The sequence below is a fragment of the Bufo gargarizans genome, chromosome 2 (genome assembly GCF_014858855.1).
Source record: "Bufo gargarizans isolate SCDJY-AF-19 chromosome 2, ASM1485885v1, whole genome shotgun sequence".
Lineage (NCBI taxonomy): Eukaryota > Metazoa > Chordata > Amphibia > Anura > Bufonidae > Bufo > Bufo gargarizans.
In genome coordinates, this window is record NC_058081.1 from 507,279,829 (window position 1) to 507,304,468 (window position 24,640).

At 44.6% G+C, this 24,640-nt stretch overlaps 1 protein-coding gene across 2 annotated transcripts in view; it reads left to right on the top strand.

Annotated features, from left to right (window-relative positions):
- The window catches only part of BTBD11 (BTB domain containing 11), a 199,944-nt gene that overhangs the window by 152,461 nt on the left and 22,843 nt on the right, over positions 1–24,640 (top strand). For both annotated transcript variants that reach the window (XM_044281276.1, XM_044281277.1), the window contains 7 exons: positions 2,425–2,590; positions 3,203–3,292; positions 5,735–5,836; positions 10,686–10,779; positions 11,754–11,889; positions 14,920–15,140; positions 19,978–20,156. In XM_044281276.1, the coding sequence (XP_044137211.1) occupies positions 2,425–2,590; positions 3,203–3,292; positions 5,735–5,836; positions 10,686–10,779; positions 11,754–11,889; positions 14,920–15,140; positions 19,978–20,156 (988 nt within the window). The remainder of the gene's footprint in view (positions 1–2,424; positions 2,591–3,202; positions 3,293–5,734; positions 5,837–10,685; positions 10,780–11,753; positions 11,890–14,919; positions 15,141–19,977; positions 20,157–24,640) is intronic.

Below are 24,640 nucleotides of genomic sequence, written 5' to 3' on the forward strand. Positions count from 1 at the left end.
CTCCTTCATTATGTTCTATTGATTATCGGCAGCACATCCCTAATTAAACAAGGACATGTGCTGCCGATGAAAGATGCCCATACGCTGATAAACAAGTGTTTTCTCATTCATCGGCTGCTCAATTATATGGCCCAATTATCAGGCATGAGTGTATGTGTCCTACTAAGGCCCAAAAGCATACCCACAGACTAAAAGTGGCCAACTCATTGGATAGAAGATGGTTGATGGTTGAACAACAGTTGAACAAACAATCATTTGGTGAACAATCGTTTCGCAGACACAGCCATACACACTTTAGTCCATATGGGTGGTTACTGTTGTTTAGACTGGCTATACATGTTCAATTGAACCAAGTGATGGATGAAAGATCTTTCATAGAAAGATGTATGAACGACCTTTTTATGTATAAAAGATCTTTCATTCGATATTTCAAACACAGCTGACATCTTTTCAGACAATGGTCTGTCATCGGTCAGCCAAAATGATCATTTGTTGTTAAATTCGATCAAACAAACCATCCTTTTGGTTGACATCATCCATTATGATCAACTTTAGACTAACGTGTGACCACCTTAAGAAAAACCCCTTTAAAAAAGAGTCAGCTGTACCAAGATACTTGATATAATAATGGAGTGTGGCCTGCTCCCTCCAGGGGAAAAGGTTTGGGTAATAAAAACAGAATCCCTGAACTTTTATCTGTTCTGCACTTTGTTTAAACTGATGATCTATCCCGTGGATATATCATCAGCATCTGATCGGCATGGGTCCGACACCTGGCCAAGTGACATCACGACTTGTATCAACTGGCCAGGGCGGGGCTAAGCTCCATTCCACGGAATGGAGCTCAGCCGGGCCCAGGCCAGTGATTCTAGTCGTGACGTCACTGGGCTTGCGGTAAACAGTGAGAAGGCCGCGGCGCTACTGGAGCACTGCTGCCTTCTCAAACAGCTGATCGCTGGGGGTCCCGGGTGTCGGACCCCTGCCGATCAGATGCTGATGATCTATCCAGAGGATAGATCATCAGTTTAAACAAAGTGCAGAACACCTTTTAAATTACAGATTTATGGACATTTAAGGATAAAAGTCCAGAAATCCAAATCTCCAGATGTGGGCCTTTGCCAGTGGTAGAAGACACAGCTTCAATGGGGACCCTATTGCTATTTTGAATATTGCAGTACAATGCATGTTTTTTCTATGTAATACCAGATTTAAGCTACTTTCACACCAGCGTTTTTCCTGGATCCATCATGGATCAGAAAAAATGCTTCTGTCACGACAATACAACCGTCTGCATCCATTATGAACGGATCTGGTTGTATTATCTTTAACATAGCCAGGACGGATTCGTCATGAACACCACTGAAAGTCAAAGGGGGACGGATCAGTTTTCTATTGTATCAGAGAAAATGGATCCGTCCCCATTTTCTAACATTGTGTGTCAGGACGGATCAGTCTTGCTCCGCACCACACCGCGGACCAAAAAAACGCTGCTTGCAGCGTTATTCTGTCCGCAATGGGGATGCAACCAAACGAAATGGAATGCATTCTGGTGCACTCTGTTTTGTTCCGTTTTTTCCCAATTGACAATGGGGACAAAACTGAAGCGTTTTCCCCCCCCGCTATTGAGATCCTATGACAGATCTCAATAGCGGAAAGGGAAAGCGCAAATGTGAAAGTAGCCTAAGAAGTGGAGCCATTATTACTAAAATACGGTAGTTGTTTTGAGGCTTAAAATGTTCCTTGTTTTGCTATTGCCATGTTGCAGCCTAAAAACACTACAAACAAAGAAATCATTAGAAGTGATCACAAAATGGCTCCAGCTCAGAACAAAATGTCTGTCACCGTTTTGTTAACTAGGCAGTGTTGCCTTTACTTGAACATGAAAGGGAACATCCATTCTGTAATCTGAGACACATAGAAGTCCTTGGTTCATAATGAATAATCAATATGGTACATTCCGCTACAGTCGACCTGGGGCAGGAAATTAAGTATATTTGCCGTACATGCCAACATAAAAATGAGCCTGTCACCCTACTCCTCTGCACAAAGCCTGTACTCCCGGAGGGTAAAATCTAATACATTGAAGATGGATTTAGATATGAGATGCATGAGGTCACATCATAAATCAGATGTAAGAAAATATGGATATGACGCATTCAAGCTGAACTGCCATGTAACCCTATAATACAAACTTATTATCCTATTGATTGGGACCCATATGAGTCCCATGAGAATAATTAATTCCTTCGGGCCCCCTCAAGTACCTGCGCCTAGGTGTTACTGCTTTCTCTGTACCTGAGCCTAGGAGTGACTGCTTTCCCTATAGCGATGCCCCTGATATGGCTGTTACATGGTACATGAACAGGAATACGGTCACCACGATAATGCACTTTTTATGAGTAAACCTGTCTATATTCTCTGCAGGGCCGATGACTGTTTTTGTGCGTCTCGCAAACTAGACGCAGTAGCCACAGAAGCGAAGTTTAAGCAGGATCTTGGATTTAGGATGCTCAACTGTGGTAGGACTGACCTCGTCAAGCAAGCAGTGACCCTACTTGGTCCTGAAGGAATCAACAGTATGAGTGAACAAGTAAGTAGGATGCCATCTCATGGACTTAAAGGTTATGCCATGTCTTGAGGTATGCTAAGACAGAATGGGGGGAAAAAAATCCAGGGTTCACACAAAGTATCTTAGTGGGACCCTAAGATCAGAAGAAGATTGAGGTGGGGAGAATCCACCATCTTGGCATCTAGGCCACACTGGAAGATGCTATGCTGTAGCCAGTCAGTTCTCTGTAGCTTTGATAGTTAGTGGGTTGAACCACATTGCTGTTACCTTGGAACTTATGCTAATAAAACAACTTATATAGTCACAAAACTACTGCAAGACATAATGCTAAGGATATCAGGAGCGCTTTGTCCTACTATGGCTTTAAAAGGATTTTTCCTCAGTAAGATTTGTAGTTTTCTAAAGTAGCATGTCCCACACAAGTATGTTTAATGCAGAATCTGTCACAGGACCCCTACCTGCTGTGTGTCATTGGTCTTTGGGTCCTCCTGCTCTGCACCCACAATGGTAAAGATCTTTATGTGTACTACAGTCGTTTCATTCCAGCCTTGTGATTACATTTTCAGCATGATGAATCTGAATATGACAAGTTCCATTTATATTAATGAGTGTCATTTATTGCTGCTTTTGTAGGGGATGACCCCACTAATGTATGCATGTGTCAGAGGAGATGAAGCTATGGTACAGATGCTCCTAGATGCAGGCGCCGAACTCAACGTTGAGGTAAGAAAGTGTAACTGCTATGACGAATTCATATTAGCTATGTAGAAGACATTCATGGACACTGGGATAGTTTTGTCTAGGTTTTGATGTCAAGAATAATATGGTCTTCAGGTTGATACTCTAAAGAATGGTATACTTCCTTAATTGATTCTGCACTGTTTCCGCGCCACTGATTTCCCATGTTCTTCTTGTTTATCAATTGTACATATGGGCGCTGCAGTCGTATCATGTAGCATGGGGATCAGTAGAATCAGTAGAATCAGAATGGCACAGAATCAATGAGTTAAAGGGACTCTTCAGATTCCAGTAAACATTTCACAGAAAAGGTTCTCCTCCCTTTAATAATTTTGGTGCAGTTCCTCCGAATGCCAGTACCCTCTCCATTTAAATAAAATGACCACCAGCTTCCTCAGATTACTCTATGCACACTGTGCTTTGGTAGTCATCCATCTGCAGGGGGGAGTGTCTCAGACTACCACAGTCCAGCGTGCATAGAGTAGTCTGGTAAACTGTGGTGACCATTTTACTGAAATGAAGAGCAGACGGAGAATTGGAGGAACTGCACCAGAAAGTTTAAATAGGAGGGCACCAGCTATTTTAACCATGGATTATGCATTTATTGTGTTGCAGAGGTTTGCTTTGCGTATATTACACATTTCCTGACATTTTCAGTATATTCCAGATTCCAGAGTTGACTACTCCCGTTTTCAGAATCGGACAACAATTTGTTAAATATGCATGTCCCTGACTGCCTAATGTATAGCTGGTGTGATAATGATGGGGTGGGGTGGTCTTGGAATAAGGGTCCATTCACACGACTGTATCCATTTTTGCGGACCACAAATTGCGGATACTGGCCGCGTGTGTTCTGCATTTTGTGGATCGGAACATCCTCCCCTAAGATAGAAAAGCCTATTCTCTTCCACAAAAATGGACAACAATAGGACATGTTTTATCTTTTTTGCGGGGCCGCAGAACCGAAGTGCTGTACGCATCTTTTGCGGCCCCATTAAAATAAATGGGTCCGCATCCTATCCGCAAAATTACTGAACGGAAGCGGACACAGTTGTGTGAATAGGCCCTAATAAAGAGGATCTGCTGTTTTATCAGAAACAGCTTTACCAATGTCAATGGACGGTGGTCGGTATTGCATTCACTTGAATGTTGAGGCTGAGCTACAATACCGTGGACAAGGTTGATTCTGGGAAAATAGCATATCCTTTTTTTCCAGTTTGGCCCTTTTCACACAGGCGAGAATTCCGCGCGGGTGCAATGAGTGAGGTGAACGCATTGCACCCGCACTGAATCCGGACCCATTCACTGCTATGGGGCTGTTCAGATGAGCGGTGATTTTCACGCATCACTTGTGCGTTGCGTGAAAATTGCAGCATCTTCTATATTCTGCGTTTTTCACGAAATGAATGGGTCTGCGTAAAAATCGCAAGCAAGTGTGGATGCAATGCGATTTTCACGCATGGTTGCTAGGAGATGATGTTAGTAAATTGATAAAAGTCAATTTACTGTTTTATTTTCCCTTATAACATGGTTATAAAGGAAAATAATAGCATTCTTAATGCAGAATGCTTACTAAAATGTGGCTTGAGGGGTTAAAAAAAGAAAGAAAAAATTTACTCACCTTATCCTCTTGTTCGTGCAGCTGGCATTGTCTTCTTTCTTCTTCTGTCAGGACCTGCAAAAGGACCTTTGATGACGTAATTGCGCTGACCACATGGTGTGCGCCGACGTCACCACGTAGTGAGCGCGATTACATCATCAAAGGTCCTTTTGCAGGTCCTGAAAGAAGAAGAAAGAAGACATGCCGGCTGCACAAACAAGAGAATGAGGTGAGTTCATTTTATTTTTTTAACCCCTCAAGCCACATTTTAGTAAGCATTCTGTGTTAAGAATGCTATTATTTTCCCTTATAAGGGAAAAAAATAAAATGAATAGAACACCTAACCCAAACCCGAACTTCAGTGAAGAAGTCTGGGTTCGGGTCTGGGTACCACATTCAGTTTTTTCTCACGCGCGTGCAAAAAGCATTGCACTCGCGCGGAAAAAACTGAACATCGGAACGCAATCACAGTCAAAAGTGACTGAAATTGCGTGGCTACCCGCGCGGGTTTCCCACAATGCACACGCAACGCATCCGGAGCTAATCCGGGACGCCCGTGTGAAAGAGGCCTTTCAGTTTCAGACCCTTTGTAAGCCGTCAGCTGGTCCACTGATACAGTACAGATGTGACCTTACCTTCTCTACTGACTTGAGGTATCCTGACAAAAGTGATGCTAGATTGAAAAAACACAAAACCTTTGTCATGCCTTATGAGTAAAGCAACAGTTTATCTATAGCTAAAAGGAAAGATATAAAAGGATAAGGAATGACGTCATTACATGGTGCCAGGGAGCATTTACTGTATTTAACTCAATATCTTTGTTGTAGGTCCCAAACACAGCTCATAAATTTCCATCTGTCCATCCTGAAACCCGTCACTGGACTGCACTGACATTTGCTGTCCTCCAGGGCCATATTCCTGTTGTACAGGTATAATTAAGGCTGTTTTACTTTCTACATTATGTGACACAGTGGAGGGTATGGTCTGGGAGGACAGGTATTTTCCTCCCAGAGTGTGCTGCTGGGCTGATTTGCAGCCAGGTGGGGTCAAACACCGGACTGGATTTTAGGTGCCGGTCTGGGTTTTGACAACACCTAGCTGTCCTTAAAAGACAGCTGGGCTCAGCAGCAAGTTGTCACTGTTTTGGGATCTGAGGCATGGCGCCGTGCTAGAGGGCTGAGAGTCGCATGCGGGGAAACAGGCCTCCTAAAGCCTGTTGTGGACCACTGGAAAAACCTGCAAAGAAGGTGATTGTTTTGTTCTTTGGACTATCCTTTTTGTGAACAAACACTAAGACTTAAAAATGTTGCTTTGTTTTTGCCTTGTGTGTGAATAAACACTGAAGTTTTGCTTTACAAACTGTTTTTTTGCCTCTGTTCTGTGTCCGATTACCCTGCCTACCAAACCCAATCCCCACAATAGGTGGCTTGGAGCTGGCACACGCAGTTAGGCTGGCGTAAACGCAGAAATATTTTTGTTTTCGGGTACGGCTGAATGTCCTGGATTAAACCAGCTAAATTCAAACCTGTGTAACTTGACAAAATGGATGCTGTAATAAAAGTTCTCGTGGAGGCTAACCAACACCAGTAAGATACAAACCAGCTGCTGTTACAACACGTGATGGCTTTACAGACGGCAGGAGCGTCCCAGAGTGTCCATGATGTCCAGAAAGCGGTCCGTGCGGCGATCCCCAAGATGACACCATCAGATGACATCGAAACCTACCTGGCGATGTACGAGAAGGTGGCCACAAGGGAGAATCTACCCTGTGACCAGTTGGCTGAGGTCGTCACTCTGTTCCTGACATCCGATTCCCAGCGGGTATATTTCGACCTGATGAGTGGCTGACTACCAGAATGTCAAGGGTGAGATTCTGGCAAGACTGGGGGTTAATGTGTTGGTCCAGGCCCAGCAGGTGCATCAGTGGGGGTTCAACCTGGCTGAGCCCGCGAGACCCCAGTACTATAACTTGCTTCACCACTTGCAAAAGTGGCTACAGTCTGATGTGCTGAGCCCCACTGCTATGCTGGACCATCCGTTAGCTGATATGTTCTGGAGGGCTTTGCCACTCCCTCTCCAGCACCACTTGATCGTCCAGGTGTCTCCTGACAATGCCCTTGAGATGGTGGACCTGGTGGAACGCTATGAAGCAACCAGGAATCTAAAAGTGGGTTCTTTCGGGAGGGGGCCAGTCAAACCCTGGAAATCTCCAACCCCCAGCCCGCTCAGGATATAAAACCCGCTCAGGATATACCCACTGCGGACCTGGCTCCTGGCTGCTGGCGGGAAGTGCCAGGAAGCTGTGTGCAACAGGTACCCCAGAGACTCTAGACTACTTGTGGAAGTGGGAGACACTCCAGCGGAGGCCCTGCTGGACTCTGGCAGTCTGGTGACCCTAGTAAGGGCACCCCTGGAACGGTCCGCTGAGTATACCGGCCGGAAAGTTGGGGTCATGTGCATTTATGGGGACTTGAAAGACTATCCCACCACCCTGGTGTCTCTAACCACGGGGGCCTACAGATGGACTCACGAAATTGCCGTTGCCATAAACTTACACCACAAACTTATAATCGGGAGAGACTTCCCGGGTTTCCCGGCACTGTGGACTGCTACGAGGGTGACTGGTGCCCATGAAACAGATTAACCCCAGCAGAGTGGCCTTGCTCCGGAGGGAGGCCAGAACCAGGGGAACCCGAGGCCGAAGGGCCAGCGGTAGGGGGAGACAATCCCACGGAGTGTAATTGTGGGAGACATGGAGGACATGCCGCCTGGGCCTGAGCTGGCAGACCTCAATGTCTCAGGGGATAATTTTGGTACTGCAGAACACCGGGACCCAACCTTATTCCGAGCCTGGGAAAATGTATTAATAATAGATGGTGAACCACAACAAGCTGGGGCAGAGTCGGTGTTCCCCCGTTTTGTGGTTCATCAGGATATCTTGTATTGGGTAAACCAGCTGTGGGGTAAACCCTTTGAACAGTTGGTGGTGCCCCAGGCTTATCGCAAACTCGTGTTAGAGTTAGCCCACCAACATGTTCTTGGGGGTCATCTGGGAATGCAGAAAACACAGGACCGGATACTACAACGGTTTTACTGGCCCAGTGTGTTTAGGGAGGTGGATGAATTCTGTAAGTCTTGCCCGACCGGCTAGGCAACTGGCCCCCAGCACCTTTTACGCAGTCCCTTGGTACCTCTCAAAATCACTATGGACCTCGTAGGCCCAGTGCTGAAGTCCGCTAGAGGACACCAACACATCTTGGTCGTCCTAGACTACACCACTCTGTACCTGAAGGCGGTGCAACTGCGACATACATTGGCTAAACTTATAGCTAAGGAGCTAATGGAGATGTTCTCTCGAGTGGGGCTACCTAAAGAGGTTCTGACTGACCAGGGGGCCCCTTTTATGTCCAAGGTCATGAAGGAGCTCTGTAAGTTGCTGCATATCAAACAGTTACGGATGTGCGTGTACCATCCGCAAACAGACGGTCTGGTAGAGAGGTTTAACAAAACATTAAAAACCATGTTAAAAAGGGTGGCGTCCAAAGATGGGAAGGATTGGGACCTTCTTCTGCCCTATCTATGTTCGCTGCGCGAGAGGTACCCCAGGCCTCTACTGGGTTCTCGCCCTCCGAACTGCTATATGGCAGACATCCTCGTGGTTTATTGGACGTAGCCAAAGAGGCGTGAGAACAGCAACCTACTCCGCACAAAAGTGTTCTTAAGTACATTACCCAGATGCAAGAAAGGATAGAGACAGTGTTACCTCTTGTTAGGGAGCATATGGAGGCAGCTCAGCAAGCACAAAGTCTGATCTATAATCAGCAGCCCCGGGTCCAGATCTTTAACCCGGGTGATCGGGTTATGGTTCTGGTACCGACCGTGTATTGAAAAGTCCTGGCTAGGTGGCAGGGGCCCTACGAGGTACTCAAGGAAGTTGGAGAGGTAAATTACAAGGTACACCAGCCAGGGCGGAGAAAGCCGAGGAGTCAAAAAGTGAATGGGCCAGTCTGATAGTATTAATACCCAAGCCAGACGGGATGTTACGATTCTGTAACGACTTCCTCAAACTTAATGAGGTTTCCAAGTTTGACGCATAGCATATGCCCCGAGTGGATGAGCTTATTGAGAAGTTAGGTCAAGCCCGGTATTTCTCTGTTTTGGACCTCACCAAAGGGTACTGGCAGGTACCCTTAAAGGAGGCTGCCAAGGAGAATATGGCTTTCATGACACCAGAGGGGCTGTATCAGTATAAGGTATTACCCTTTGGTCTACATGGCGCTCCCACCATGTTTCAAATGCTAATGGACATTCTACTCCGTCCACATCGTCGGTACGCTTCGGCGTACCTGGACGATATCGTTATCCACAGTACCGACTAGGAAAGTCACCTACCTAAAGTACAGACTATGGTGGACTCCCTTAGGAAGGCTGGCTTGACCACTAACCCCAAAAAAGTACGCGATAGGGTTAGAAGAGACTAAATACTTTGGGTATGTCATTGGGCGCGGAGTCATCAAACTCCAAGTAAACAAAATAGAGGCCATAGGGAATTGGCCCCGACCTGTCACCTCTAGGCAAGTTTCTGGGGATGGTGGGCTATTACATGAGGTTCGTCCCCCACTTTGCTACGATAGCCACGCCATTGACAGGACTTTTGAAGGGACATAAGTCCGTGATGGTCCGCTGGGATGATCAGGAGAAAAAAAACGTTCTCCGCTTTGAAGTCGACTCTGTGTAGGTCCCCGATTTTGGTGACGCCCGACTTCAAGCAGGAATTTATAGTACAGACCAATGCCTCCCAGGTGCTGTACTATCCCAAGAAGTCAACGGGGAGGAGCATCCCTGTTACTTCCTCAGCCGTAAGCTCACCCCAGCCGAGACCAGGTACAGTATAGTGGAGAGAGAGTGCCTGGCTATCAAGTGGGCACTCAAGTCTCTCCACTATTATTTGTTGGGGAGAAAATTCTGCTTGGTGACCAAGCACTCCCCTCTCAGGTGAATGAGCCAGGCCAAAGACAGAAATGCCCAGGTCACCCGATGGTTCCTGTCCCTACAGAACTTTAAATTTACAGTGGAACACAGGGCAGGCCGGTTCCAGGGGTTCCGGTGCCCTGTCCCGGGTACATTGTCTGGCGAGTGTTCACCCCCTCAGGGTTGAACAAAGTGGGGGGGGGGGTCAAACACCGGACTGGATTTTAGGTGCCGGTCCGGGTTTTGATAACACCTAGCTGTCCTTAAAAGACAGCTGGGCTCAGCAGCAAGTTGTCTCTGTTTTGGGATCTGAGGCATGGTGCCATGCTAGAGGGCAGAGAGACGCACGCGGGGAAACAGGCCCCCTAAAGCCTGATGTGGATCGCTGAAAAAACCTGCAAAGAAGGTGATTGTTTTGTTCTTTGTACTTTCCTTTGTGTGAACAGACACTAAGACTGAAAAATGTTGCTTTGTTTTTGCCTTGTGTGTGAATAAACACTGAAGTTTTGCTTTACAAACAGTTTTTTTTTTGCCTCTGTTCTGCATCCGCTTCCCCTGCCTACCAGAGTAAATCCCCACAATTACCAAAATGAGATAGATAGATAAAAAAAGATAAATGTATTGGGCAGCACAGCAAACAAGGTGGGGAGACGGAGTGCCAGCAGCTGTGGAAGCGATCCAACATCCTGGTAATAATAAAAATAAAAATTCCACGGCACTTCCAAAAAATAAATGTGTTTATTACATCAGATGATAGATAGATTCACATCCAGTTTCTATGTATGATGCATGTACTTCTCTCTCCAGTTGCTTTTGGATGCAGGCGCTAATGTGGAGGGATCTTTAGAAGCAGGTGAAGAAAATTACTCAGAAACTTCTTTACAACTGGCAGCCGCTGCAGGTATTTGACTTGGCATACATTTACTAGGACCATATACTGTAGTAGTTATATAACTCTGATCATGTATACAGCTCTTCCTGAAAAATCTTAACAACATTTGAATCTCCGCTCACAAGACATTTGTAAACTTTGCCCCCAGTCTGCTCAGAAACGCTTCCAAAACCCTAATTTTGGGACCAATTTGCATAGAGATCCATTTTGCTGGAAAATAGGATGGTTATAACACGTATGCATATTGTAATCAGTCAGAGAGCTCCCAGAGGTACCAGAGTGACTGGGTATGTGTGGTCACCTTAAGAATGAGGAACAGAAACCCTATCATAGTGGTGGCGAACCTATAGTATGGGTGCGGCACTTAGAACCTTCTCTGTGGGCACCTGCTCCCTGGAAAAAGTCTATGGTTTACCAATATGCCTTAGACTTTTCCTGCCATTCACCAGCCCAGGGCTCACTATGAACAGCACAGGCGGCGCACTGAATGTAGGCAGGCTATTATAGCTATATGATAAAGAAAAATGTAAGATATACTATATTGGACTGTAGTATTCAGGGTAAATTGCTGTGTTGGCACTTTGCGATAAATAAGTGGGTTTTGGGTTGTAGTTTGGGCACTCGGTCTCTAAAAGGTTCGCCATCACTGCCCTATCACATACAGATGTAGTAGTATTTGTCTTGACTCTTTAACGCGATAAATGCACAGTTGCAGCATATTTAAATTGACTTTCAATGGCTAAGGATACGGTTATGTGCATGAGGCCTTATGAGCAGAGGAGGCTTCCACCAGCCCTCTATCCTGCAACGGATGACTGGTCAGGTGGATAACCAACACATGGAAAGAGCTCCATGGTACGGTGTGCTGTATGGCTCCATGTTCTCTTTGTACACTCTTGGTGTCACGCAATGTTTTTTTTTCTCAACTTGTTATACTGGCTGTCGTTACTCAATAAAATATCTTAAACCCTGTCTGCCCACAGGAAACTTTGAGCTTGTGAGTTTGCTGCTGGAACGTGGAGGGGATCCCATGATAGGAACAATGTACAGGAATGGAATTTCTACAGCACCTCAAGGAGACATGAATTCTTTCAGCCAGGCTGCTGCACACGGACATAGGTAATTTAGATACACACTTCCACTCAGGCTCTTACATGTAATGTTCATCGTTCACTAAATGCTTGAAGAGGTACTTCCTGCCAAGGAGAAGATCGACATTGACAAAAAAAGATCTTGTGGGTCTAGATCTCCTTTTCTCTACTAAAAATGCTCCACAAATTTCTCCACAGTAGTTTCATAAAGGGTTTGTCTCTTCAATTAGAATATATAAACATGTTGGAAGAGGCTCCCATCTATCATGTAGGAGCCACTGCTGTATCGACTGTATGACTCAAGTCATTACATGAATGACCTTGTCTGGCTGGCTGTGGCTTCTCCTGCTAAATCAACTGTTTTCTGGGGATGTTGGACTAAAAAATAAAATTGGTTATATGTGGTATGTGTCACGTGCCGTAGGCCCAAGGCAGACCTCTGGAATGTCATGCAAACAGGACACAGGAAAAACAGACCAAGGACCCATAGAGAACTTTATTACAAGTGTAATAAAAGCACATGACAGTAAGCAGGTTAGGCAATAGTGGTAGCACTCACTACCACAGAACCAAGTGCATCGGCAGACTAGGGGCAAAACCCACAGAGCGGAGAGCCAGTGAGACCCTTTCTTTACAGAGCCCCTGGTGGTGGGAATGAACTGGGCGGAGGGCTCACTGGTCGCACCTCCAGGAAGGTCCCGGTACACTTGGCCCCTACCTGCAGAGAACCAGAAAACAAAACTGGAACCCAAGCAAACACAGGACATGGAACAGACAACAAGACGAACGGGAACCAGCACAGAAGCAGATGCCTGGACCCCAAGCGGAATGGAAGCATGGCGGTCTCAGGCAAAGCTCCACACAGACTAGAGATACTCCCTCTCACGAAGGGAGGACAAACACTGGATGGGAACAGTAAGGCACTGCAGGACAGAGAAGGGACGGACTAAATCAGAAGCAGTAGGCACTGCCAGGCTGGACAAGGGACAGGAAGATTCAGAAGCAGTAGCACTGCCAAGCTAACAGACGCAGTAAGAGCACTGCTAGGCAAACATGAAACAGACAGGATAACATAAGCATATCACAGAACCTATACAGGAGAACAAACAAGGCAATAACATCATCATACAGGACAGGTACAGAACAGGCAAGGCAAGGACATAACATCAAACACCAGCACAGAACAGGTAGAGGACATCAGACAAGGCAATAACAACAATGCATTACCAGTTGACACCACAAACAAGGGCAGATGGCAACCCCCCCCCCCCCCCCCCCTTTCCTGGGTGAACAGCAAGGGGCTACACCCAGTAAGGCACAGGACAGGAGATAGACTGACCCCAAGCCCCACAGCTCACAGGTGGATATAGCTGCAATAATGAGAGCACCTGATAAGCAACACCCAGGAACAGACCAGGGGAAGTTAACCCTATCAGAAACAAACAGGGAGGGGAGCCTGCATGAAGAAGTGAACACACAGGTTGCAGTACTGGACATTGCCCCTGGCAACCAGCATACACGGAGTCCACCGCAGCCAGTACGCCAGAGCACAAACAACCCATGTTCACACACAAGGCCACAGCCAGCACGCATTGCAGAACCGGCATGTATGGGGATACCCACAGCCAGTACACAAAGCGCATGCAGCCAGCCTCCATGGCACCAGAGATATGAGCCACAGAGATGCAGACACGGGAATCCACAAACACAGGCCACAGTTCACACACTACACCGCAGCCAGCATGCAGTCCCAAGCAACCAGCATACACAGGAGTCAGACTGCAGCCAGTACGCGAGAGGGCATGCAGCCAGCCTACATGGCCAAAACTGTCACAGTGAACCGTACCGTGACAGTATGACAACCGCTTTAAAGGGGTTGTTTGAGTTCTGGATATTGATGACCTATCCTCAGGATAGTGCCAAACTTCACACAATGGATGGAGCCAGAATGCTCTGTCCACTGTGTGGTGACTGACAGGTCACTGCAGCTCAGCTCCTGTTCAAATGGATAAGAGCTGACCTGCAGAAACCAGGAATGGCCACAGTTGACGGGGATTTCTGTTTTTGGTCTCATCCACTATGTTACTTCTGGCACTGACGGCTGCTGTCAACTTTTGATCAGTGGGAATACCAATATTGGACCCTCACCAATCGGATATTGATGACCTATCCTAAGTAGGGCATCAGTATCTAGATCCCTTTTAAAGTGGTTGTCATACACAAGCAGCCCCTTTTTATATTTTAGTCTGGCATTTAGGAAAATAGTAGCTGGAGGCCTGGCACATCCCTATAAAATGGGAAATCTATTGACCTTAATGGGTTCTGTTTAATGCTCTAGTTTCCCTGTGGTGGCGCTACAGGGGATTTGAAAACTTGGCATCAGGTTCCATCACCGCATTCTAACAAAACCATTATAGCAAAAAGCATAGTCCAAAAACGACAATCCTTAAGTAAAATGTGAGTAATAGACTAGACTGTGACAACCTCCCAATTAGGCCTCTTTCACACTACCGTATAGCTATTTCAGTGTTTTGCGGTCCATTTTTCACGGATCCGTTTTTCTGTTTCCGTTGTTTTTCCGTTCCGTTTTTAAGTATGGCATATACAGTATACGTTAATTACATAGAAACAATTGTGCTGGGCATAACATTTTTAATAGATGGTTCCGCAAAAACGGAACGGATACTGAAGACATACGGATGCATTTCCGTATGTGTTTTTTTTTTTTTTTGCGGACTCATTGACTTGAATGGAGCCACGGAACGTGATTTGCGGGCAATAACAGGACATGTTCTATCTTTCAACGGAAATACGGAAACGGAATGCATACGGAGTACATTCCGTTTTTTGCAGAACCATTGAAATGAATGGTTCCGTATACGGACCGTATACGGAACGCAAAAAACAGCCCACTAAACGAAAGAAAAAAAAACGGTAGTGTGAAAGAGGCCTTACAGTTACAAAAGTGGTTTTCACCTGATACATGCAATAATTTGAGGGGCATGTAACATAACATTTGTATTGAATGTAATTAATATCCACTTGATATTTTCTTTAGAAATGTATTTCGGAAGCTTCTGTCCCAGCCTGAGAAGGAGAAGAGTGACATTTTATCCCTAGAAGAAATTCTAGCTGAAGGGACAGATTTGGCTGAAACGAGCAATAGTTCATTGTGTCCAAGTCGCAACAGCAAAGCTAAACTGAAGGCGCTAAAAGAGGCCATGTATCACAGCGCTGAACACGGATATGTGGATATTACCATCGATATAAGAAGTTTAGGTGAGCTGATTTTTTTGATTTGTTGAATTTTGGGAGTTTCCAAACTCTTCTGAGGGCCACCATAGGTAGCGGCACCCATAAAATCAAGTGGACAAAAAGGCAAAGCAATAAAAATGTACCCAAAGGTGGTTATAATAAAATTCATAGACTATTAATTTCCCATAATTTAGCACTCTAAGAATATTAGAATTTTACTGCGAACAGATAGTGAACTTCTCAGCAGTACTTCATTAATTGAAGTTAACATCCACACCACCGTTTAGGCCAATGTTCTGTGTGATTAATTGTATAATGAATATTTATAGAATCAGAGCGCCATATCTACACACAGTTAAATGCTAAAACTCTGTTTCCTGCAGTCACCACTAGGTGGCGCTCACTGTGTATGGATTTATACAGCTCTCTTTGAATACTGTGGGAGCTGTTTTATAAGCTCCCCTGGGGGTGGCTGTAGGTAAACAGGTTTCTATCATTTAATTCAATCTATGTGTGAAGAGAAGCAGTGCTTCTCATCTGTAGCATGGTTCTCATCTCACAGGTATGCCACTATTTATAAGAACACTCTCTTTGTATCATTACCCACTGGAAACAGGGCAGCATTCAGCCAACAAACAAGCAAATGCCAGCTAATCGGATCTTTTATGTGGGCATAACAATGCTCTATGGTTGGCAGCACATCTGTAAACAGAGGATGTGTCCCAGACAATATGCAGACTGAATGGGGATGAATGATCGTAATAACAATCGTACTTGTGCGAAAAGGTCCGTTAAACAAGCGACTTGTTATACTTTCGAATGGTAGTGGTTTTGAGCTGAAGTTGGACGATTAGTTTCAAAGCCATTCATGGAGTTGGATGGATTTCCACAAGTATTGTCATATGTCTAGGCCGAGCCCACATTCCTTTAATACATCCCGATAATCCATTTCTAATGTCACCTCTTTCGATATCTCTGTTTCAGTAACTACTTTCCCTTCTCATGTAATAACAATTCTATGTTGTACTATTGTTTTATTATTCCTACTAGAGTATGAATGAAGTGCTAGCAGTCTGCGATAAAGGTCCAATTGGGTGTTACCCTGCACAGATTGGATTGGATTGTGTCAGATTGTGCAGGGGCACACCCCAAACTATATATACCCAATTGGACCTTTATTGCAGACTGCTGACCATTCATTCATTCAAGGTATAACGAGATGTACACTGCTATGGTGTTTCTTACTGTACATGACAAGGCTCTTAGTAGTCACTGCGGAGTTTAATATCTCTTACTTGGGGCAACACTGTAAACATTTATCATCTGTATTCAGTTCAACTATTACTGCGGTTCAGACAACAAATCCTTAGTGGATTCAGCGGTTGCACTACAAGAACGTGAGACACAGACTTCTTCCTTCATTAAGGAAGCAGGGGCTTATGTCACATAAATTCAATGTGACAGCAGAAGGGATTCAGTTCTATCCCCAAACAAAAAAATATATTTTATTCCCAGATCTTGAAGTCACGATAAAAGTTACTACATTCCAATGACATGCCTCCCTGCACATATACTGCTCCCCTTCCAGTAGCTAATGAGGCATAGGTTTCCTTTGCCACCTAGGGGACTCGAAGTCCAGCAGTGCTTAGGAGGAAGTATAACGCTGGCGCTAGGTTTTACTTTGCCTTTTAGGGTCCATTTATTAAGCATCTTTATATAGAAAGAAATAGTCTAATGTTGAGGAGAAATAGATTGTATTCTTGTGCTTCTGTCTTTCCGTACTGTACCAACATGCAAAGTAAGGATGCTATGGTAGGCTGCACAGTCACCTGAGTGCCTGCAGCTTCAGGTCACAGTGCGCGCTATACGTCCTGACACTTTTTACTCATGGAAAGCTTCCTTCTGTGAGCGTGGTCATCCCCTGCAGGTTAATACAGTTTGTATACACTGCAGTGGAGGACTGATCTGGCTTCTTACCAACCACTATAGCAAGGATACACTTTATTTTAATACTGTAAGTGCAATACACTTGAAGGGCACTGTGTTCTAACTGGAGCTGTGGGCTCTCTTTGACCATGGGTTCTTGGGCACTGCACTAATGAACGAATCCCCATTATGACCCTGTTGACCTGTCAGGAAGATCGACAGAAGGGAAAACGTAGTTATAATCTTGTAAAATGAATGAAAACAAATGGTGGGACAAGTGTGGCCCTACTCCTTGGCTATTATAATGATCATTTTGAATCTCATATCTCAAGGTGATGCTTATCTAGCATCTATTTCCTCAGAGTTAGCTAGTTTTTAGAGTACAGCTATGATGAAATTGCAGCAAGCCCATGAGGATCAGGAGAGGAGGATGGGAGTGTTAGTAACTCTGGCTGTCACAGGCATCACAGTGGCTTTCCTCACACTGTTCTCCCTAGGGCTGTGCAGTGAATGGAGGGTGCACTCTTTCTTTCCTTGGGGCACACCCTGGTTCTGGGGCTCCTGCCTGATGGTAGCTGGGGTGCCTGTGGTATTAAGTGTTTTTATGGGTGCAAGTCATGGCATGTGGAGTGCAATGATCAGCATATGGTGTAGGAGTCAGAAAACCAGACCAGTGGTAGAAGAATAAATGTACTGTACTGAAATGTACTGTTTACTGTACTGCAAAATAGGAGTTGTAGTACATCTAGTTATAGCAACACAACTGAACACTATTTTCTCTCAGATAACAATATATGGATTTAAACAAGAATGGGAGTTATGGCCCTCTTCTCTCTCTGTGTTGCTAAAGTGCCTTCAGTAGACTCTACGGCTGGCAGCAGTACCTTGGCAATAATGGCTGTAGTGTCCAGTGCGGGATACAGAGTTTTGAACATCTGGCCAGGATGTGTCTAAGTGTGAAGGGTCTTTTAATGGTGTCCCTCACTGCAGCAAAGTCTAAATGGCTGTAGTTGTATGTTACCTTGCTGACTCCTGTGCTTGGCCATGCAGATTCCAAATTCTTCTTGATCATCCTCTCTATCTTTCCCTCTCCTTTTGTCTTTCTGTGGATCTTGCAGAGATCTGTTAGTGTCTGAAAATTTCTGGACCTAGGGAGAGGGAGCATAGGTCACTACTTCCTTACCCTAACAAACGCTCCTTACACAATAGGGGCTGGATCCCCACCACCCTCCTACAAAGGGCTGAGCCAGGGTTGTCAACCCTTACTGTGTCATCCATACACAGCTATACTGGGTATAATGCCTAATATAACAAAACATGGCATAACATTACATTGCATAACATTAAATAACAAATCATTTGTAGATACCCACTTCTCTGGGGTACTGCAAAGTGACTGCAGCTTAGCAGCATGTTCTAACTTGGTTCCCCATTAGATGTTGCGCTGTCACTCCTCCGTGTTTTACACTGAATCTTGGCTTGTTCATATGGGCTGTTTATGCAAGCAAAAGCACACTAGGAAACACATGTAGCTTGTTTTCATAATAGCAAGGACAGAATAAATGACACCAGAGATAAAGGGCTTTCCTTTAAGCCTTTTTTCATGACTATCTCCTAAACCTGTGCTATATATTTTCATCCCAGTCAAAAGATAGAGGCAGCACCGTTGTCCAGTCCTCGGCAATGGTTAATGAAGCAATGCCTTCTAATTTAATTCCACTAACTCAGGTGCATTTATCGCTTAATATCCCTTCACTAGATGTAAATTGCTTTTTTTACTACAATCCACAAACCTTCGTAGTTGAAGCTTTCAGAATTAAGATAAACCAAAGCTGGTGACACAGGTGTTTAAATTGACCCGCTGTGCTGAAATGGAAGTTCCCGGAGGAGGACAAGACATTTTCTTTGACATTGGTATCACAAGAAATACTAAAGAACAGAATACTGAGTGTGAATGGATGGATGCTTTGATTTTAGGGTTTCAGGTTTCTCTGGATAAAAATTCTGATCCGGTGCAGCTTAAGTGCGGAGTTAAGTTGGACACTTCAAGCCAGTCTTGGCATCCTCAGAGGGCTATGGCTAATATTCATCAAGCAATTGTAGATTTCATTTGATGCACAGGGACTACCAGAGGAAGATGTGTATGCCTTGTCATGAATTAGGCGTGTCCTCCAGTGGTACAGGGGATATCAAGACTAAATCTCCCCAAATGTGTTTGCCTCAATAACACTATACACACTATGACACTGATGTCTTTCTAACAAAGCTACAACCAGCCCTTTACCTCCCATGGATCCAGAGACCTCCCCATTAAATGCTCCAATTGGGGATATGTCACAGTTTCTAGCAAAAGAAAGGGCTGGTGGCTTTTGAAGGATGGAACTGAGCACGTGTCCACCTCAGCGAGGTGGACTGAGAAATAAGGAAAAGGACAAACAGCAGGTAGCACTGTACAGATACATTATATTGAATAACTCAGTGGCTATACTAAATTTTAATTACTTGCTATTACAAAAGAATTCAGATGCAGGTGCTACTTTGCATAATGTAGACTATTTTTTGTGGGACAACCGCTTTAAATAGTTGGTGGTATCTGTCAACATTGGTGGCATCCACTGACAGTTTCCTATGCTTTAGCCAGGCATTATATGATGATGTCCCTGCAGAAGAAGTTCCCACCAAATGATTCCAAACCTTCATCAGGTTTCATGTGCAGATTTTTACCCAATATCTATACTAATTCATGAGGGTGGGCTTCTGTGCAATAAAGGCATCTCAATGTTGTGTCCTTTCAAAAATGAAGTCATCATTTGGGATGGAGGGGGTTACTGCATTCATTTGATGCCCACTTAAAGTGCCAATCAGGGGAAAAGAAAAGGCAAGCATTGTCCCTAATTACTTTATAACATGCTTATATTATGATGTTTCCTTGTAGGTGTCCCGTGGACCCTTCACACATGGCTGGAATCCCTGCGCATTTCATTTCACCAGCATAGACGTCCTCTGATTCAATGCTTGCTGAAAGAGTTCAAGTCAATTCAAGAGGAGGAATATACAGAAGAGCTGATTACACAGGGTCTGCCGCTCATGTTTGAGATTCTGAAAGCTAGCAAGGTATTCATGATCTCTTTCCCTGGTTTTAGGGACAATCATCATGGATAATTAGCTGCAAAGTTGTGAGTGAAGAAGACCTTGTAAAACCATAGAAGTGGACATTCCATACGTTCAACTTATGCTGCTGCAAATAGGCCTTGTAGGCAAAGGGGCCCAATATTGCCTTAAAGGGAGTCTGTCAGCTGCAATATCACTAGAAAACGAACCACTGTGCTTGGTAGGGCTGCCTTAGGTATTCAGTGCAATGATCTACTAGTGATCTCCATAGATCAGAAAAATTGCTAAAGTATTTACCAGAGATATAAGGCTGAGTTCACACGGGCGAGATTTCCGCGCGGGTGCAATGCAGTAGGTGAACGCATAGCACCTGCACTGAATCCTGACCCATTCATTTCAATGGGGCTGTGCACATGAGCATTATTTTTCATGCATCACTTCTGCAATGCTTTAAAATCGCAGCATGTTCTATATTCTGCGTTTTTCACGCAGCCCTGGCTCCATAGAAGTGAATGGGGCTGCGTTAATAACGCATTGCATCTGCAAGCAAGTGCGGATGCAATGCGTTTTTCACTGATGGTTGCTAGGAGATGTTGTTTGTAAACCTTCAGTTTTTTATCACGCGCGTGAAAAAAGCATCAAAACGCATTGCACCCGCGCGGAAAAAACTGAACAACTAAACGCAATTGCAGCCAAAACTGACTGAACTTGCTTGCAAAATGGTGCGAGTTTAACTGAACGCACCCTGAACGCATCCGGACCAAATCTGTCACGCTCGTGTGAACTCAGCCTAAGGCCTCTTTCACACTACAGTATGTTGCATTCAGTGTTTTGCGTTCCGTTTTTCACGGATCCGTTGTTCCGTTTTTTGCTTCCGTTGTGGTTCCGTTTCCGTTCCGTTGTTCCGTTCCGTTTTTCCGTATGGCAAATACAGTATACAGTAATTTCATATTAAAAATTGGGCTGGGCATAACATTTTCAATTGATGGTTCCGCAAAAAACGGAACGGATACGGAAGACATACGGATGCATTTCCGTATGTGTTCCGTTTTTTTTGCGGCCCCATTGACTTGAATGGAGCCACGGACTGTGATTCTCGGCCAAATATAGGACATGTTCTATCTTTTCAACGGAACGGAAAAACGGAAATACGGAAACGGAATGCATACGGAACACATTCCGTTTTTTTGCGGAACCATTGAAATGAATGGTTCCGTATACGGACCGTATACGGAACGCAAAAAACGGACCGTATACGGAACGCAAAAAACTGTAGTGTGAAAGAGGCCTAAGAGAGATCAAATATGACAAGCTACACTTTTGGAGAGAAAGGGGGACAACATGCTGTTCTTGCACATGGGTCCTTTGTCTCAGGTTTTCATCATGTTACACAGAGCAACCTACCCTGCACATATGAGGCACACCTAGATTGAGGGTCCATTTACATGACTATGTTCGTTCTGTGGACCGCAAACCACCCTTCCGTGTGCATCTGAGTCTGCGTGACCACGCAGCAATAGATAAGACATGTCCTATTATTTGCGCGAATCGTGGACCCATTGAAGTCAGTGGGGCCGCAACGCAAACGGCGTGCACACGGCCGGTACCCGTGCTTTGTGGATCTGCGGTTTGAAACAGACCTTTATGCAGCTTTCTAATATACATTGTTTCCTAATTTCCCACTCAATTCAAGATCTCTGTTTGGTCTCCTGGACTGTGACCATTCTTGTTTCTATCCAGACTCTGAAAACCCTGCGGCTGTCAAGGCTTGCTGGGAATTGCAGTTTCACAATAATTGGAAAGCCAATAGAGATCACCAGTTTAATTAATTATTTATTTTTCCTCTGTGCTACACAGAGGTTAAATATGTTCAGGGTGCTGCCTAGTAATGAGTGACTATATGTGACCACTTTGCATCTCCATCTCTTTTCAGAGTTCACCAAAGATTTCCACTGGGAACATGGCTATCTTTTCTAAATCTATCTTGCCTTTGTCCTTGACTGGATTTAGCAAAGATCTTTAAAATGTGCTCCTAAATTATCATTTCATATTTTCTGTAGTTATTTATGCAAGGCTGCAACATGACCACTGAACTGGGCAAGATTTTGTGACAGGGCAGTTTGCCAATAAAAAAAAATCTTGTTCATTGTACAGAAACCGTATATCTACTAACACACATGGTTCTACCTCATCAAGCAACAAGCTCCCTCACCACTGATAACAAATGACTTAGGTGCCACCTTCAGCAACGATAAATGACTTAGGAAGTTCTCTGCTTTGGGTACACTTCATAAATCTCTGCTAATTGCTTTATATTCTGACCTGGCTCTACAGGTCTTTAAATGTGTCCAGTTATATATGCTGCTGGTAACTGAGTTTTTACTGGACAAAAAACAACTGTATGCCGATCTGCTGAGGAGTTTGTGCAGTGAGCCCCTGTGGAACCGTAGTAGTGGTCCTGATGAAGTGTTGTATCACGGTGTATTCCCTCAGGCCCTTGCTCCCTGGGGATCGGTGCAGTGGGAATGTAGTTTGACGAATGAGGCTAGGAGTGAACATATAACAGTCTCCTTTTTCTAAGTGCAAAGCATCACTTCTGGTACATTAGCAGCGGATTCATAATGTAATTTCTGGCACCAGTAAGGAAGTATGGAGGCAGGTAGGATGGTTTCAACTTGTGGGTATAGATGTCCACTATCAGGTCTAGACTTGATCTTTAACTGGCCCAGTGGTAGTCTTTGGAGATGGGAGAGATAAGCCGTAGTCCCTCACCTAACAGCAGTGTCTATTATGCAGGTTTTCAGTTGTTCCTTCTGCTGTCTTGTCTGAGGTATTTGCTTGAGGCTGGATTACATTGATCTCTTTGTAGAATCTTTACCTGGAGCAGGAGCTCTGCAGTGTGCTTCTTCTCCTCTCTATAAGGCTGCTCAGGAACTCCCCCTCCTGGCAGGAAGCAGGACCAGCCCACTCCTACCAACAGGGGGAGAACTTGGTGGTTAGTCCTGTTCCTGCCAACCTTTTGCCATCCATATCCTTTACTGGAAACTATGGCCAAAATATACAATATACATAACTATATACAATTGCGCCCATAACAAATCCAAATTTATTGTCGAAGTTCGGCGAAGCACTAGCAGTCTCCCATAGAGCAAAGCCCTACCACTGCTGTTTAGTCGAGCTGTTGAAGGCCACCCTTCCACAGTGTCCCAGCCACATTTGATTGTATCTCTGTCCTCTGAGATCCTTAGCCGCACAGTACTTGGAGGGGCAGCAAACATAGTTCAAAGGAGTAGCAAGCACATCTCATGGGATGCAGCAGACATAATACATAGGGGTTCAGCAGGCAGAGTAGATAGGACAAAGCTGGCACAATACAATGGGGCAGCACACACAATACATGCAGTTAATGTATATGAAAACACTACAGGCATAGTACAAGATAACAGCAAAATATAAGTGGTTAGAAGGAGGTGTAGCAGCACTTACAGTCACTCATTGGCAGTCTCTCAGTGTATTAGGCGGCAATGCCCGCAGTGCTAGATCCTAGCCTGAGGGCCCCCGGTAGATGATATCAAGCCTTGTCTTGGTATGACAAAGATTGTTGGTAGTCGAAATGTTGCATCTTTTTGGTTAATAAAACTGCATAATTAGAGGAAGACATTGGGTGCTGTGGTATTATTCATTTGATATAGCCAAATCTGAATTGCCATGGTGCCCTGTAATTTGTATATATGTACTTGGGTGAAGGGGCAACACTAAGTTGTAAAGATTGGGTGAAGGGCATTTTGGCAGTAGACCTCCCTCTTTCTACTCCTGGGATCTGCGACACTTCAAGGGCTACAAGTAGCACTACACATTCCAAAGAGCAATGCGTTGTGTTTAGGGTGTGAACCATAGGACATGTTACATGTATGGTAGGTTTCACTATAGGGTAATTTCTTTAAAGTAAATGCCCCTTGTGAGCTTTGGGACTTTATACTAGTCATTAGAGAATTTGAACATAGTTCCTCTGTTATCTGTTGCTGGCTGCAGAATTGGTTCCTGCACTATAACCTGCACCTGGTTAAATGGCCCCTTTGGTTAATCACTTTGTTTTAGGCTTTAGTTTAGATATTATGATAGTTCGATCTTATAGTATATTTCAAACATAAGTGACCACTTGCAGAACTCCTTCATGTATCTCCCCACTGTATTTGTGTGAAAGGCACTGAATAGGAGGCAGATGTATTTGAAACAAAGAATTCAGCTAACTAATCATGATCTTGCATTGCTCTGATCCTGTCATCTCTTCTATCTTCTCATTATGGGCCCCCAAGGACGTAACTTTCCTCCTCGCCCAGGGTTTCCCAAAGTTCACTTCACAGCTGTGATTTTAAATGCAATTTCCAAGTTTATTCTTGGCAGATCTCCCAGCGTTTAGTCTGATGGGGCTTTTTATTCTTTCCTTCGTTTCATTCTGGTCTATTGAGGAAAAGCCTTCATCTACT